This window comes from Megascapheus bottae, chromosome 17 (genome assembly GCF_031878675.1).
Source record: "Megascapheus bottae isolate mThoBot1 chromosome 17, mThoBot2.hap1, whole genome shotgun sequence".
Lineage (NCBI taxonomy): Eukaryota > Metazoa > Chordata > Mammalia > Rodentia > Geomyidae > Megascapheus > Megascapheus bottae.
The window spans coordinates 807,886-825,831 of record NC_143525.1 but is presented as its reverse complement, the minus strand read 5'-3'; the positions used below and the strand labels follow the sequence as shown (position 1 = coordinate 825,831).

At 40.8% G+C, this 17,946-nt stretch overlaps 1 protein-coding gene across 1 annotated transcript in view; it reads left to right on the top strand.

Annotated features, from left to right (window-relative positions):
• Positions 1-17,946, top strand: part of Zzef1 (zinc finger ZZ-type and EF-hand domain containing 1) — a 146,356-nt gene that overhangs the window by 26,570 nt on the left and 101,840 nt on the right. Inside the window, exons 6-11 of the mRNA XM_090349331.1 lie at positions 3,011-3,221; positions 4,556-4,672; positions 7,831-8,009; positions 10,730-10,828; positions 13,624-13,715; positions 14,069-14,217. Of these exons, the coding sequence (XP_090205457.1) occupies positions 3,011-3,221; positions 4,556-4,672; positions 7,831-8,009; positions 10,730-10,828; positions 13,624-13,715; positions 14,069-14,217 (847 nt within the window). The remainder of the gene's footprint in view (positions 1-3,010; positions 3,222-4,555; positions 4,673-7,830; positions 8,010-10,729; positions 10,829-13,623; positions 13,716-14,068; positions 14,218-17,946) is intronic.

Genomic DNA, 17,946 nt, shown 5'->3' with positions numbered 1-17,946 from the left:
TAGGCAAACACTCCACCACTAGGCCAAACTCCCAGCCCCTCACACACCTTTATATTAATAATTAGTATTCTGACTTTTTTTTGATACTGGAATTTGAACTCAGGGCCTCATGCTTTCTAAGCAGGCACTCTGCCACTTGTATTACACTTACAGCTCATATACACATACATACATACATGCATGCATGTTCGTGCGCTTTAATACTGGTACTGGAACTTGAACTCAGGACCAAGGCATTGTCCCTGAGCTTTTTTGCTGGTACTCTATCACTTGAGCCACAGCTTCACTTTCAGCTTTTTGGTGATTTATAGAGATAAGAATCTCATGTACTTTTCTGCCTAGGCTGGCTTCCAACTGAGATCCTTAGATCTCAGATTCCTGAGTAGCTACTATTACAAGTATAAGCAACTGACATTTGGCATATGTGTGCGCGTGTGCATATACACACACATACACACTTTTTTTTTTTTTTTTTTGCCAGTTCTGGGCTTGAGCTCAGGGTCTGAGCACTATACTTTTTTAAGGCTAGAGCTCTACCACTTGAGCCACAGCACCACTTCTGGCTTTTTTTGTATGTATGTGGTACCGAGGAATTGAACTTGGGTCTTCCTGCATGCTAGGCAAGCACTCAACTGTTAGGCCAAACTCCCAGTCCCTCCTAGTTCTTTTTACTCATGTTCAAGACTAGTGCTCTACCTCTTGAGTCATAGCACCACTTCTGGTTTTTCTAAATAGTTTATTAGAGATAAGAGTCTCTCAGATTCCCTACCCAGGCTGGCTTTCCAGCACAATTCTCAGATCTCAGCCTCCTGAGGAGATAGGATAATAGGCATGAGTCACCAGCGCCTGACATATATATTTTGTAAATATGTTCTTATACTATAATTTCATTAACATTTTTTATTGTGGTAAACATACATTTTAATTTTAACCTCCCATATATTTTTGGACATTTACTTGTTTATAACCTAGCTTCATACATAGTATTTTAGAATAATCATAAATCTGTGATAGCGTTCCTTGCTCGGGAAATTGTAGTGCTTCATATTTTGTTTCATTTCTTCTAATGTTTTTCTGGATCAAGAAACTATTTCTTTCTTTCCTTAAAGGAACTGAGGCCTAGGGAGTGCTTTTATGTCTAGGCAAAGAAATAGTTAAGCTTGTGGAGTAGAAGTTCCTGTCTCATGCAGTGACACACTTTTCTCTAAGTGTGTTCTTTTAACCTTTTTTTTTTCCCAATGCTGGGGCTTAAACTCAGGGCCTGGGCACTGGACACTTTTTGCCACATGAGCCATAGCACCACTTCTGGTTTTTTCTGAGTATGTGGTACCGAGGAATCCAACCCAGGGCTTTGTGCATGCTAGGTAAACACTCTTACAACTAGGCTAAACTCCCAGCCTTAATCCTTTTGCTTCCCTATTTCCAACCAAATAAGCAGCTCCTAATAGTTAATCATGTTTGTTTTATCTGGCTGAGTTTAATTATTAAAAATATATTCTCTCTGCTTATGCGCAAGCAAAATGTTTGTTTTTGTTTTTATCAGTTCTCAAAATTTATTTTATAGATTTTGTTTTTGCTGCTTCAATGATTGTAAAAGTCAACAACTGTAAACAAGTTAATTATGTTCAGTCAAGTTTGGCTAAAAATAGTTCACCTATACAATGGAATGCAAAATTGAGAATGATACATCTCCTTTATATACATGATTTTGTAACATTAATTCCATTATATGTTAAGCAAAATGCACATGTACATATAGATACATATGTACATACATAGCTATATAGCTACATATATGAATGTGCATTCAAACACACATTGAAAACAATCATCCTCATTTGTATTTATAAATTAGCTCTCCAAGGATAAAAGAAAAGGCCAAAAGCATTGTACTATTTCACTCAGATGGACCAGGTAAATACTGTCCATTGTCAGTAAAGAACACTATACTCTCAGTGTGATATGATAAGTGATTCCATATATCTGTTATATATGCCAATGTAATCTTGAAAAAAAATTACACAAAGTCAAACTGAGTACATTCTACAAAACATCCGACCAATGCTTTTTATTTTATTTTATTTTACTTTTGGTGGATTTGAAGATAGAACTCATGAAACTCAGGGCCTCACCCTGAGCAAGCTTCTCTTTTTATAATTCCATCCAAATTTCAAACTCTACGAACTTTAGAAGTACTCTTACAAGTGGAGATTTATATAATGCTCTCTATGTAATTTTCCTGATCCATGGTTTCAAAGCAGTTTCGTGATAAGCTACCCTTATTTTGCAGATTATTTTTTAGAATAATCTTTTTTTTTTTTTCATCAGTATTGGGGCCTGGGCACTGTCCTTGGACACTTTTTGCTCAAGGCTAGAACTCTGCCACTTGAGCCACAGCACCACTTCTGGCCTTTTCTTAGCATGTGGTACTGAGGAATCGAGCCCAGGGTTTGGTGCATGTTTGGCAAGTACTCTAAACACTAAGTCACACTCCCGGCCCCATCAATGTTTTTATAATGTATTTATTTTATACTAACTCCATGGCACATCAGTTATTTCTGTCATCAAAACACAGCTTATAAATTTTCTTTAAAAGATATCAATGACTATTTTGGTTTTAGTTCATTTACTGAACTATGAAGTTAATCTAAAGCTGGGCATAGATGGCTCATGCCGTGATGTGAATCTTACCTATTCAGGAAATTGAGAGCTGATGATCTAAGTATTAAGCTACCTGTGCAGACAAATGTGAGGGACCCTTATCTCTAGTTAACTGGCAAAAAGTAGAAGTGGAGGTGTGACTCAAGTGGTAGCGCATCAGCTGTGAGGAAAAAAAGTCAAGTGTGAGCCTGGGGCCCTGGGTTCAAACCTGAATTCTCTCATTTTCTCTCTCCCCCCACCCCCCTGTCACACACACACACACACACACACACACACACACACACACACACACAAAGTTAAAATAAAAAAATGTTAATCCAATACTAAATTTATTGTTTGTGCTTAACAGATGTCCAGATTAACATAAAACGTTGTCTTAGCGATGGATGTGATACTAGAATTCATGGTCTGAGGGCTGTTGGCTTTCAGAGAGTTAAGAAGTCTGGAGTCTCAGTCTCAGATGCCTCTGCAATATGGTATTGGTCTCTGCTGACATCTCTGGTGACAGCTTCTATGGAGACAAACCCTGCCTTTGTCCAGACAGTGCTGCATAATACCCAGTAAGTCACTCTATTTTCTACCTTGTCAAGGTACATGTACTCTTCTGTAATTCTCCAGCAATCTTCCTTCTTCCATGCTGAGTAAATAGTGTTGTCTGTAGACCTGCTGGGTTTTTGTTGTTGTTGTTTTTTATTATTTATTTATTTGTGGGTCACGGGATTTGAACTAGGCCTGGGCACTGTCCCTGAGCTCTTCAGCTCAAGGCTACCACCCTACCCTTAAGCCTAACCCCACTTCCCATTTTCTGGAGGTTAATTGAAGATTTGAGTCTCAGGTCCTTTTTTGCCCAGGCTGGCTTTGAACCTTTGTTTTTTGTTTGTTTGTTTGTTTGCCAATTTGAGGATTGAATTCAGGGCCTGGGCACTGTCCTTGGACACTTTTGCTCAAGGTGATAGCACTTAGGAGTTATTTTTTTGCATGAATTTATTAGGTGATTGCTAATCAAAAGAAGATAATACTGTTGGGGAATTCAGGATAATTGCAAGAGATGAGAAAAGGGAAATATTAAAACAGATTTTAATATGTTAAGGATGTAGAGCACTTGCATAGCATGTGTTTCAAGGCCTTGGATTCTACCTCAGCATTGCAAAACAAAATAAGACAAAACAAAAAGCAGTCATCATGGTCAAAAGGCCAAGAAACAAGACAGGAATGTTGAATGTGGATAGTGATGTGATGTGATCTTTTTAGGAAACAATAAAATTCAGGACATTTATGTAGATGTTATTGATCTTAAGATCATTTATGTAAAACAGGCTTCCTACTGAGCCACATATGGGTCTGTTTCTTGGATCAGTTCTCTTAAGAATTCTAGTGTTTTAGTTAGAGTTTGTGTCTTAGTGCCCTCATTACTTCAAATGAGTGCTGAGTTCTAGACAGTTGAGGCTTTTATAGAAGGTAATGGAACTCTTAAAAAATGAGGAAAAGGCCTGGTAGTTTGGCCTAGTGGTTAAAGTGCTTGCCTAGCATGCATGAAGACCCAGGTTCGATTCCTCGGTACCACATACATAGAAAAAAGCTGGAAGTGGTGCTGAGGCTCAAGTGGTAGAGCTCTAGCCTTGAGAAAGTCCAAGGACAGTGCTCAGGCCCTGAGCTCAAGCCCAAGACTGGCAAAAAAAAAAAAAAAAAAAAAAAATGAGGAAAAAATGGAGCCATATGAAACTATTTAGTACTATGACTCTGGAAGAAAAATGTCTAGCTTAGACTGTAAACTAGGCTCTCCTGAGAATGCTGTCTAGTTTTAAGGTATTCACCAACACAAAATGTTTTTCACAATGTGTATTGTCTAATGTCATGCCTGGCTTTCCTCTAATCTCACGTGTTATTTTTCTAGGAAGGCGCTGCAGCATATGCCTCCACTTTCTCTCTCACCAGGATCTGCAGACTTCTCAACTTTCTTATCTCCCAATGTTCTGGAAGAAGTGGATAGCTTCCTTATAAGGATAACTAGGTAAATACAAGATTGATGAGATTTTCTTGGTAGGTTTCTTAAAAGTCATATCTTAATGTTCATTTATTGTAACTTGAAGCCCCATGACCTACAAAAAAAGGAGGGGGGGAAACAGGGACAAAAACATGAGAAGGGGTATCAATGTGAGAGAAGTAATGCACCCATTAACTGACGAATGTAACTATAACCCCTCTATATATTACCCCGACAATAAAAAGAAATTTACTCACTATCTTCTGTATATATACTACAACCCTTTTATATATCACCTTGACAGTAAAATTAATTTTTTTTTTGTTTTTGCCAGTCCTGGGCCTGAGCTCAGGGCCTGAGCACTGTCCTTGGGTTTTCTCAAGGCTAGAGCTCTACCACTTGAGCCTTAGTGCCACTTCCAGTTTTGTTTTTTTTTTTCTATGTATGTGGTACCGAGGAATCGAACCCCGGTCTTCATGCATGCTAGGCAGGCACTTTAACCACCAGGCCAAACTCCCGGCCCAGTAAAATTAATTTTTTAAGAAAAGCCCTCCACAAAAAAGTGAGCCAGATGATGGTAGCTATTCCGGAGGCTTGAGATCTGAGCTTGCTAGACAGCCTGGGCAGGAAAGTCTATAAGATTTCTCCAGTTAACTACCAAAGAAGTTGAAAGTGAAGCTGATGCTCAAGTGATAGAGCATTAGTCTTGCTCAGAAAAGCTCAGAGATAGCACTTAAGCCCTGAGTTCAATCCCCAGGACAAAAAAGACTGATGGGGTGAATTCTATGACATGGGTGGAGAGTATATATGCTTATTAAGTCTGAAGAAATTAAATATAATCTTTAAAAGATGGACACTAACCAGGTGCTAGCTTGGTTCAAGATGTAAATCAAGTGAGTTAATCAACTATGAGGCCATGAATTCAAACTCTGGATTAAAAAAAAAAAAAAAAGGTGATTTTTTTTTGTTTTGTTTTTTCTATCATGGGGCTTGGACTCTTATCTCTGAGCTATTTAGCTCAAGGCTACCATTCTACCAGTTTGAGCCATAGCACCACTTCCTGTTTTTTGGTGGTTAATTGGAGATAAGACTCTTCCAGACTTTTGTGCCAAGGCTGGCTTTGAACCAGGATCTTCAGATCTCAGCCTCCTGAGTAGCTAGGATTACAGGCATGAGCCACCAACACCTGGGTAAAGATCACTACTTTTTAAAATGGTATAGTGAAGATAAAGTAAACTAATAGTTTTATCTGTCTAGAGACTCTTTCCAAACAATATCACCTGACCTCAGCAGTGACTCACACCTGTAATCTTAGCTACACTGGAGGTTGAGATCTGAGGATTGCAGTTCAGAGCCAGCCTGGGCATTAAAGGAGAGACTCTTATCTCCAGTTAATCACTAGAAAATCGGAAGTGGGGCTGTGGCTCAAGGGTTAGGGTGGTAGCCTTGAGCTGAAGAGCTTAGGGACAGCACCCCAGGCCCAGAGTTTAAGCCCCATGACCCCCCCCCAAAAAAAAGAAAAGAAAAAGAATAAGAGTTTTGGGCTGGGAATGTGGCTTAGTGGTATAGAGTGCTTGTCCATCATTCATGAAGCCTTGGGTTTGATTCCTCTGCAAAAACAGAAAAGGCCAGAATTGTCACTGTAAACTCAAGTGGTAGAGTGCTAGCCTTGAGTAAAAGAAGCTCAGGGACTGTATACAGGCCCTGAGATCAAGCCCCAGGATGGGGGTGGGGGAGGGAATGAGTTAGAGGCCAAATGCTAGTGTTCATGTTCATAGCTCTAGCTTCTTAGGAAGCTAAGATCTGAGGATTTAAGTTTGAAACTGTCCCAGGCAGACAAGTTCTTGAGACTCCAATTAAGTAGCAAAAATGCTGCACTGAAGGCCTAGCTTAAATGGTAGTGTCAGCCATGAACAGAAAAGTCCGAGAGAGAGCACAGATGCCCCACTATTCTTCCTCCCTCCCTCCCTCCTTCTCTCTCCCTCCCCCCTCTCTCTGTATGTGTCTCTGTCTCTCTCTGTCTCTCTCTGTCTCTCTCTGTCTCTCTCTCTCTCTCTGTCTCTCTCTCTCTGTCTCTCTCTCTCTCTCTCTCTCTCTCTCTCTCTCTCTCTCTCTCTCTCTCTCTCTCTCTCTCTCTCTCTCTCTCTCTCTCTCTCTCTCATACACACATACCCCACAAATTAAGGGGGTGCTCTTGGCTCACACTTGTAATTCTACTCAAGAGTCAGATCCAAGGCTTCCGGTTTAAATCCAGCCCAGGCAGATAAGTTTGGGGGACTCTTATCACCAAGGCTTCCTAATAACAGATGCTGCAGCAGATCCTTGTCTTTAACTTAGTATCTTTTATATTCATAGATGGTACAGATGTGAGTATTTACTTCCCTTGCTCCCTGGGTTAATTTAGTTTTCCCATAGGTGTTAGAGGCTCAAATAGTAGAACACCTGCTTAGCAAGTGCAAGATCCTGAATTAAAATCCTAGTATCATTGGTCACTGGTTGCTTAAGCCTGTAATCCTTGCTACTCAGGAAACTGGGACCTGGGGATCAAGGTTCAGTCCAGGTAGATAAAGTCAAGAGACACTTCCCTGAGGGGAGGGAAATGGAGACCAAGACATGAGAAAGGTATCAATGTTTGTGAAGTAAAGCACCTTCTATCTGGTGAATATAATGTAACCCTTCTATTAATTACAATAAAAATATATGAAAAAAAAAAGAGACACACTTACCTACCAAAAGCCAGCAAAAAGTTGCAAGAGGAGGTATGGCTCAAGTGGCAGATCACTAGTCTTAAGTAAAAAAAAAAAAAAAAAAAAAAACTAAACAAGAGTATTAGGCTCTTAATTCAAGCCCCAGTTTCATAGAAATAATGCAAACAAAACAAGGTGGCCAAAATATGTATTTCTATACATATTAAGGATTTTGAGCTGATCAAGATTAACTAGATATGTGAAAAAAATGTGTTAAATTGTAACTCTTCATATAATGATTTGAAGATGTAAATATATAAAATTTATGTATATATTTTTAAAAGGATTTTGAAAAAAATATTTTTTAAAAAGCATATTCCAATAATTTTAATCATAACTTTACTTGTGGGCTTGAATTAATTTTATATGGTCTTGAACTATATAGATTTTTTTTCATAGTTTTAGTAAGTAAATGGTTTTTATTCTTCTTTTTCCTAGCTGCTGTTCTACTCCAGAAGTAGAACTGACTCTGCTGGCCTTTGCACTGGCAAGGGGAAGTGTTGCCAAAGTGATGAGTTCTTTGTGTACCATTACTGACCAACTGGACACACAGTATGATGCCCTGTCCCTCATCTCATCCATGGCATCTGTCAGACAGAACCTGCTTCTTAAATATGGTAAATAACCTGAACATGAGGAAAATACCAGCAATGGAGAAAGCATCCTTACTCTCTACTCTCCTGGCATCTTTGGTCTTTCTAGGCAATTCATAGACTGGGTATAGTTAGAGACCCTTATCCCTAGGTTAGCATATCTTTTGAGTATGGGCTTTTGAGCAGTTAATAGAGGTTAGGGGAATGTTCATAGTTTATAGTTATGGCAGGATCAGAAAAGGACATACAGGTGTCTCTTGGTAGTCTTTCAACATTTGCTGATGTAGTCCTTGAGTGTAGTCTGCCTTTGAATAACTATCTTTGGAGAAGTACAGGAAGATGTCATTATGTAACTTAAGAGATTTTGGAATTTGGAGGGAAGAAGCTTGCCAAGACTTGGTACAAAGAAATCCTTCACTTAGAATGCATACCTCTGCGTGCTTATCATGCCACCACATTCCCTTCCTAGACCCATTAGCAATCAATTTTAGCATGTGGTTACTGAGCTAAGATGGGTTCCCCTAATCCTTCTCAACCCAGGAACTCATGAAGTTTTTCCCAAACAACGCACTTGGCAATGTAGTGAACAACTTACTTGCCGTCCTGGTCTCCAGTGGTAAAGTTTCCGTCCACAAGTTCAAGTGATAAAGCATATAAAAAATATATAATATATGTATATAAATATATAAATATTACTAGGATCTATATATATGCCATGGTGTTTGTGCCTATGTCTTACTGTGACTTCACATATATATATATATATTTTGTGTGTGTGTGTCGGTCATGGAACTTGGACATTGTCCCTAAGTTCTTCAGCTCAAGGCTACTGCTCTACCAATTTGAACCACAGTGCCATTTCCGCTTTTTCTGGTGGTTTATTGAAGAGTCCCATGGACTTTGGTGCCTGGGTTGGCTTTGAACCAAGATCCTTATATCTCAACCTCCTGAGTAGCTAGGATTATAGATGTGAGCCACCAGTGCCTGGCTGATTTATATTTAATTTTAGTATTTATTTGTTTGTTTATTGCCAGTCTTGGGGCTTGAACTCAAGGCCTGAGCACTGTTATTGGGCTTTTTCCTCAAGGCTAGCATTCTACCACTTGAGCCACGGCACCACTTCTGGCTTTTCTATGTATGTTGTACAGAGGAATTGAATATGGGTCTTCGTGCATGCTGGGCAAGCACTCTGCCACTAGGCCAAACTCCCAGCTCCATATTTATTTTTTTTTTATTCTTTATTTTTGCCAGTCCTGGGCTTGAGCTCAGGGTCTGAGCACTGTCCTTAAACTTTATCAAGGCTAGAGCCTACCACTTCCGGCTTTTTAGTATGTATGTGGTACTGAGGAATCAAACCCGGGTCTTCGTGCATGCTAGGCAAGCACTCTACCACTAGGCCAAACTCCTGCCATATTTAATTTTTAAAGACAATCATTCTAGCAGCATGGTGGCTCATGCCTATAATCCTAGCTACTCTGGAGGCTGAGATCTGAGGATCAAGGTTCAAAGCCAGCATGGGCACAAAAGAACCTGAGACTCTTATCTCCAATTAACCTCCAGAAAACAGGAAGTGGGGCTTGCCTCAAAGGTAGGTCAGTAGCCTTGAGCTGAAGAACTCAGGGACAGCACCCAGGCAGAGATCAAGCCTCATGACCTACAAAAGAAAAGAAAAAAGGCTATCATCCTATAGATGTAATTTTTCTTATATTTGGTGGAAGTGTCTTCTCTTAAAGAGGAGGAGACCTAGAGCATGCATGGCTCAGTGGGAAGGATAGGTGTTATGGAGAAGCTGAAGTGTTCTCTAGAAAAGTTTACAGATCAGTGGTTGTGGCTAGGGGAGAGATGTGTTGGGAATTGTACAATACAAGTACTGATCTAATTCTGGGTCCTGTAATAGGTTAATAGATATTCCTTATATTATTGAAGGAAAGTCATTTTCAATCATCTTTGTTGATCAGTCATCTTTGATTCTTTTTTTTTTTTTTTTGCCAGTCCTGGGCTTGAGCTCAGGGCCTGAGCACTGTCCGTGGACTTTCTCAAGGCTAGAACTCTACCACTTGAGCCTCAGCACCACTTCCAGCTTTTTTCTATGTATGTGGTACGGAGGAATCGAACCCGGGTCTTCATGCATGCTAGGCAAGCACTTTAACCACTAGGCCAAACTCCCGGCCCCTCATCTTTGATTCTTGAACCTTTCAAAATTTTCTAGAGATATTTCAAAGACCTAGGACAAAAATATTAAATGCAATTCTAATAAAACTTATTACTGGCTTCAAAACAGCATTTTAGGAATCCCAAAAATCTATTGAGTTTATAGTAGTAGTGCATATGTGTTTGTTCTGAAGTGATTGTTCTAGAAACTTGGAATAACTTCTTTCAGGAAAACAGAAGGATAGTGTCAACTTTAGCCTAACATTGCTCTGGTTTAGTTTTTTCTTTCTTTTTTTTTTTTTTCCAGTCCTAGGGCTTGAACTCAGGGCCTGGGCACTGTTCTTGGACACTTTTTACTCAAGGCTAGCGCTCTACCACCTGAACCACAGCGCCATTGCCAGCTTTTTCTGTGTATGTGATACTGAGGACTTCATGAATGCTAGGCGAGCACTCTACCACTAGGTTACGCTCCCACCCCTCTGTCTTAGTTTTTAAACAGACTTTTAGTCAGTAGTACATGGCCACAGGCACTTTCTTAGTTTTCATTTCTTTATGGAGCCAACTTTAATGGTCATCTTCTTTTCTTTGGTCAGGTAAACCTCTTCAGTTGACTCTTCAGGCTTGTGATGTCAAAGGAAAAGAAGACAAGTCAGGACCTGAAAACCTCCTTGTGGAACCATGGACAAGGGATGGTGAGTGGTGGATCCATCTATTTCTAGTGCAGCAGTAGGAAAGCTGTGAAGCCACATCACTGGGTCACTTTTTCAGATGTGTAGTCTTTGCCTTAGCTTGTTTTCAGTTGGCGATAGTTCTGAACACTTTCTCCTGTTCATTTGTAATCTGTCTCAATACTCATGACCTTTATAAACTTACAAGTATTTGAGAGCCTGAAAGCCATTTAACACTGTAGTTCTGAAAGCATGGAAATGAATATCTCTTGGAATCAAAATACTTTTTTGGGGGGGCCGGGAGTTTGGCCTAGTGGTTAAAGTGCTTGCCTAGCATGCATGAAGACCCGGGTTCGATTCCTCGGTACCACATACATAGAAAAAAAAAAAGCCGGAAGTGGTGCTGAGGCTCAAGTGGTAGAGCTCTAGCCTTGAGAAAGTCCAAGGTCAGTGCTCAGGTACTGAGTTCAAGCCCCAGGACTGGAGAAAAAAAAAGTATTTTTTTTTTTTTTTTTTTTTTACCAGTCCTGGGCTTGAGCTCAGGGCCTGAGCACTGTCCTTGGACTTTCTCAAGGCTAGAGCTCTACCACTTGAACCACAGCACCACTTCTAACTTTTTTCTATGTATGTGGTACCGAGGAATCGAACCCAGTGCTTCCTGTATGCTAGGCCAGCACTCTACCAGTAGGTTAAACTTCCAGCCTAAAATGCTATTTTTGTTTTTAAGTTTAGTTTCTCTTTCTGTTGTGTTAGCTTAAAGTATTATGAAACGCAGTGGCTCAACACCACACTGCTGTTATCCCATGACAATAAAAAACAATAAGAGAGAGAGAAAGATACTCTTTACCTGACATACATCATGAGAGGTGTTTTCCAATACAGTCAACCACGTATGCTGTGTTGGGAGGAAGCCTCATTTTTCTTAGTGGCAACAAAAGAATTGCTAATGCCAGGTATTATACCTGTAATCCTAGCTATTCAGGAGGCTGAGATCTGAGGATCGAAGTTTGAAGTTAGCCTGGACAAAAAAATCTGAGAGACTCTAATTTCCCACTAAGAAGTAAGAAAGAAGTGGCGATGTAGTTCAAGTAGTAAGCACCAAAGTTGAGGAAGACCCTGAATTCAAGCTCTAGTACCAGTAAAACGCACACATGCAAAAGAATGTGCTTCATCTTGTTGACTCTTCAGCCTAGGGTGTTTGAGTCTTTCTTTCCTCCATCTTGGTGGCTATTAGTATCCTCTATGTTCCCTCTTGTAATCTTTAGACAACTTTGAAACTTTTTTTTTCTTTTTTCATACTTCTTATTGTTGTTCTTTTTTTTTTTTTTTTTTTTTTTGTGGGTCATGGGGCTTGAACTTGGCCTGGGCGCTGTCCCTGAGTTCTTCAGCTCAAGGCTACCACTCTACTCCTGGGCCTGGGTATTGTCCCTGAGCTCAAGGCTACCGCCCCACCCTTGAGCCAAGCCCTACTTTTCATTTTCTAGAGGTTAATTGGAGATAAGAGTCTCAGGTCCTTTTGTGCCTGGGCTGGCTTTGAACCTTGGTCCTTAGATCTTAGCCTCCTGAGTAGCCAGGATTACAGGCATGAGCCAGTACACCCAAAGTTTCAAAAATTTTATGTAGTATAGAATGCTTGCATACAATATTGTAATCATGCATTTTCAGTGTAAAATTTGCCAAAAAAAAAACTACATCAAATGATTTGGAATTTTTTGTTTGTTTTTGTGGAGAGCTATAGCTCAGGGCCTGAGTCTGTCCTGAGCCTCTCTGTACTTAAGGCCTCTCTGTACTCTACGGCTTGAGCCACAGCCCCCCTTCTGGCATTTTCTTTTTATGTGGTACTGAGGAATTGAACCCAGGGCTTCATGCATACTAGGCAAGCACTCTACCACTGAGCCATATTCCAAGCCCTCTCTTAGAATGTTGATGATTCAATAAAGAATGTAGAATGTTCTAGCACTTATAAAACATCAAGAAGTTCATACCATGACAATGGCCTCTGCCAAAGCAGTCTATAATTCAATGCAGTTCCTATCATAATCACAGTGTCATTCTTCACCAAGATAGAGAAAATAATCCAAAAATTCATATGGAACCACAAAAGACCCAAGTAACCAAAACAAATCTTGGTACTGTCCTAAAAGTAGACCTGAAAACCAGTGGAATAGAGTGATAGTCCCAGAAATAAACCTATATACTTACTGATACTTGACAAGGAAGCCAAAAATATATGTTGGAAAAGAGCTTCTTTAACAAATGGTGTTTGAAAAATTGAACATCCATATATAGGAAACTGAAATTGGATCCCTGTCTTTTACCTTGCACTAATATCAATGCAAAATAGATCAAAGACTTCAACACTACACCCGAAACCTTAAAACTATTAATGGAAAGAGTAGGAAAAACATTAGAACTTACTGGCATAGGCAGTACTGATGTGAATAGTGTACCAGGGCTTAAATTTAGGACTCGCTAAGCTCTCACATGGCCTTTACTTACTCTGCCACTTGAGCCTCACCTCTAGTCATGTAATCGATGCCTTTAAATAGAGTCATCCAGATATCTGGGGAAGGTGACAGGTGAATAAGCTGAAGTGGTGTTGTGGCTCAAGTGGTAGATTTCTAGCCTTAAGAAAAGTCCAAGGACAGTGGTTAGGCCCTGAGGTCAAGCCCCATGACTGGCAAAAACGAAAAAACAATTTTTGTGATGGTACTCAGTATGCTCTTTTTTTTTCTTCCAAATAGGCTAGTCGTCCTTTGCTTTTGTTGATCTTAAATCTTAGGGTTATAAATTCTAATTCTAATTTTTCTTTTTTTCAGGTTTTCTTACAGAGACTGGAAAAACCAGAGCAAGTACTATTTTTTCTACAGGAACTGAATCTGCCTTCCAAGTTACACAGATAAGAATTATGGTAATTTTCCTATGTTCTTTTTGCTGCTTTTGGGTAGTAGATTATATCTCAGAGTCCATGTCACTGATTTTTAAAATTAGGTATTTTTATTACTTGCTTAGTGTCAAGCCTGTAACAGAAGGCAGGGAGGTAAACATGGATAGCTTTGTAATTCTCTAAGAGTATAAACTCTAAAGCCAGAGAAAGTGAAGAAACATTTTTTGTGAAGTAGCTTTCTTGTTCTTCCATGACTTAATATTTCAAAATTACTTCATTGGTCCTATTTTGCATTATGTAGTTAAACTTCAACTATATTAATTGGAAGCAAAACTTTTGTCTCTTTTCATGGCTTCCATCTGGCTTTCTGTTTCCAGGTTCGACGTGGTGGTATTGGTGCTCTGTGTGGGCTGGTATTTGCCTATAACTCATCTTCTGATAAATTTCATGCAGAAGAACACTTCAAACGCTTTGAAAAATATGACAAATGGAAACTTCAGGAGCTTAGGCAATTTGTAAAACACAGGTAAGAACAACAATCTGTGCCATTAATAAGAAAGTGCTAACTGAGCACTGGTGGTGTATGCACATAATCTAAACTGTTTGGGAGGCTGAGATATGAAGATTGCAGTTCAAACGCAGTGTCATCAGGAAAGTCTATGAGATTCTTACTCTAATTAACCACCAAAAATCTGGAAATGGCTCAACTAGGGAGCGTTAGCCTTAAGCAAAACAACTCAGAGACAGGTCTCAGGCCCTGAGTTCAAACCCCATGATGCACATGTGCATACACAGGGCCTGGACACTGTCCCTGAGCTGCTTTTTTTTTTGTCAGTCCTGGGCTTGAGCTCAGGGCTAAGCACTGTCCTTGGACTTTCTCAAGGCTAGAGCTCTACCACTTGAGCCTCAGCACCATTTCCGGTTTTTTTTTTCTATGTATATGGTACCGAGGGATCGAACCTGGGTCTTTGTGCATGCTAGGCAAGCACTCTACCACTAGGCCAAACTCCCGGCCCCTGAGCTGCTTTTGCTCAAGGCTAATGCTCTGCTATTTGAGCCATAGTGCCCCTTGTGGTTTTTTCTGTGTATGTGGTACTGAGCAATTGAACCTAGGGCTTCATGCATGCTAGGCAAGCACTCTACCACTAAGCTACATTCCCAGTTCCTCCCTCTTTTCTCTCTTTCTTTCTTTCTTTCTTCCTTCCTTCCTCCCTCCCTCCCTCCTTCCCTCCCTCCTTCCGTCCCTTCCTCTCTTTCTCTCTTTCCCTCTTTCTCTCTTTCCACCAGTCCTGGGGCTTGAACTCAGGGCCTGGGCACTGTCCTTGGGCTTTCTGAAGGCTAGCGCTCTACCACTTGAGCCACAGCACCACTTTCTGTGCTTTCTTATCTTATTAAAAAATTATGAATGATTATTTATTTTATTGTTGGGGTAATGTTGGGGTTACAGTTACATTCGTCAGGTAGTAGGTGCATTACTTCTCACACATTGAGAAGCACTTCTTGTGCTTTCCTATGTTTATAAAACAGATGTCACTGTCCTATCTCAGTGGGCACTAGTATTCATTGCCTTCTAGTAATATGTACAAAAATGAATAAAGAAAAATTTATTCACAGATGACTCAAACCCTTTCACCACAGGTACCATCTTCATAATAGTTGAGGAATGAGTTATGCTTATATTGGGGAAACCTGAGATCTTCAACGTTACCTGGCCGCTGAGAAATTTGCTCTGTCTCCACTCCCTCTGAAAGTATTAAGCACCTATTATGTGCCAGCTGTAGTTTTTTTTGTTTGTTGGCTTGTTGATTTGTTTGTGGGTCATGGGGCTTGAACTTGGCCTGGGCGCTGTCCCTGAGCTCTTCAGCTTAAGGCTACAGCTCTACCCCTGGAGCCACAGCACCACTTCTGGTTTTCTAGTGGTTAATTAGAGATAAGAATCTCATGGACTTTAGTGCTCAGGCTGGCTTTGAACCTTGATCCTCAGACCTCAGCCTCCTGAGTAGCTAGGATTATAGGTGAGAGCCATCATGTCTATCTGTGCCAGCTCTAGTTCTAAACCCTGAAGATACAACAGAGAGGAAAGTGGCATAGCCCCTGCTGTAAGAGCTTTCTGTGTAGTCCAAGAGGCAGACACTGAGCCTAAGAGTCGGTCATCTTAGGAGTGCTGTGGAGGAGGGTGCTAGGAGAAAAGAGCCTCACTTGATCAAGAAAATCATCCGGGTAAGGCAGCAGTGCTGTGTTTTTGAAGGATGAGTAATAGTTAACTATCTGCTTAAAGTAGAGGAGTGGATGAGCAAAGAGAAGACCTGGCTTAAGGACCAACTAAAGGAGCTGGTAGCTGGCAATGTGAAGTGTATTATGGCGGGAGAGCGGCAAGGGACAGAGTTGGAGAGCTGGGAGAGTCCAAGATGGTGGTTTCTTTGTTTTGGATCTTTGACTTTATCCTTAAAGCAAAGTATAATTGGGAGCGGAGCAAACATTGTAGAGAAAGAGCTTTGAGAGACAGAGTGAGAACATGAACCATATGCTTTAAAGAACCACTGTGGCTTGTGTGGCAGCATGGATAGAGGAGAGCAAGCATGGAGGCAAGGACCCAAGAAGAGGCTGACACTTTGCTCGGGAAGTCAAAGATGCAATGGCATGGAGTAAGGTAGACTGATAAAAATTGAAACAGCAGGCCCTAGAGGCTGGTTGATAACAGGAGAGAAAGCACAGGATCTGGGATTCAGTGTGAACAGATAGAAGACAGCACCTTTCTCTGGGATGGAGTAGCAGGTTTGGAGGGTGAGTGATGAACTCAGCAGTGGTCCTGCTGAGATTGATATCCTGGAGGACCTTCGCAGTGTCTTGGTATGGTAGATGGACTAACAAGTTAGGAGCAGGAACCTGGAGGAGAAACTTGTTCTTCAGAGATAGACATAATAATTAAAATTGTAGTTTAACTTGCAGGCATGGTAGTACATGCCTATAATCCCAGCATTTTGCCAGCCTACCTAGCAAGACCTTGTAAGGATGCATGGACTGAGAAGAGATAATAAGTCATTATGTTGCAGCACCAGGATTTAAGGACCAGCAGAGAAAATCTTACCTGGAGAAGTAGTGGAAAAACTGAGACTGTACACCCAAGAAGCCAAGGGAAAAGAAGGAAGGAATGGCTGTGATTTCCAATGTTACTTAATAGTCAACAAGGTAACAAATAGGTCTGTTGGTTATAGCCATGGAAGTCATTGGTAATCCCCTTGAAGGATAATGCCCTTCTCTTCACACTTTTCCCAACCGCTGCTAACTTACTGTTAAAACTCATGGAGCAGGGCCTAGACTTTCCATTTGTAGTGCTGCGTTTTACAGGTAACTAGTGTTGGATTTAATAGAACTTTTTAAATAGCATCCATTGTGGTGCTGCTTGCACTTTAATGTGTATTTATATCACCAAGAGAGTTTATGAAAATGCAGGTTCTGGTTCAGAGCTTTGAGTAGAGCTTGAGGCTTTTCTTTGAAGCTAAGGTCTCGATAGTAGCCAAAGCTGGCTTCAAACTCATACTTCCTCTGTCCTATCCTCCAAGTGCTGAGATTATAGGTGTGAACAGATCACCACACCTGGCAAAGACTTCCCTTCTGTTCCTTTCTAACAAGTTCCCAGGTGACTCTGATTCTGCCTGTTAATGAGCCACATTTCTAGTTGCAATCTAGCTTAAGTACCTCTGCTTGAAACTTTTTTTTTTTTGTTGGTCATGGGACTTGAACTCTGGGCCTGGGCACTGTCCCTGGGCTCTTTAGCTCAAGCCTATCATGCTAGCATTTGAGCCACAGCACCGCTTCCAGTTTTCTGGTGCTTAATTGTATATAAGAGTCTCACAGACTTTAGTGCCAGGGCTGGCTTTGAACCACGATCCTCAGATCTCAGCCTCCTGAGTAGCTAGAATAACAGCATAAGCTACTGATTTCTGCTTGAATTTTTTTTTTTGCCAGCCCTGGGGCTTGAACTCAGGGCCTGGGCACTGTCCTTGGATACTTTTTGCTCAAGGGCTAGTGTTCTGCCACTTGAGCCACAGCTCCACTTCCAGCTTTTTTTGTTTTTGTGGGTCTTGGGTTTGAACTTTGGGCATGGGCACTGCCCTTGAGCAATTCAGCTCAAGGCTACCGCCCTACCTCTGGAGCCAAGCCCCACTTCCCGTTTTCTAATGATTAATTGGAGATAAGAGTCTCAGATCCTTTTGTTCCCTGGGCTGGCTTTGAACCTTGATCCTCAGATCTC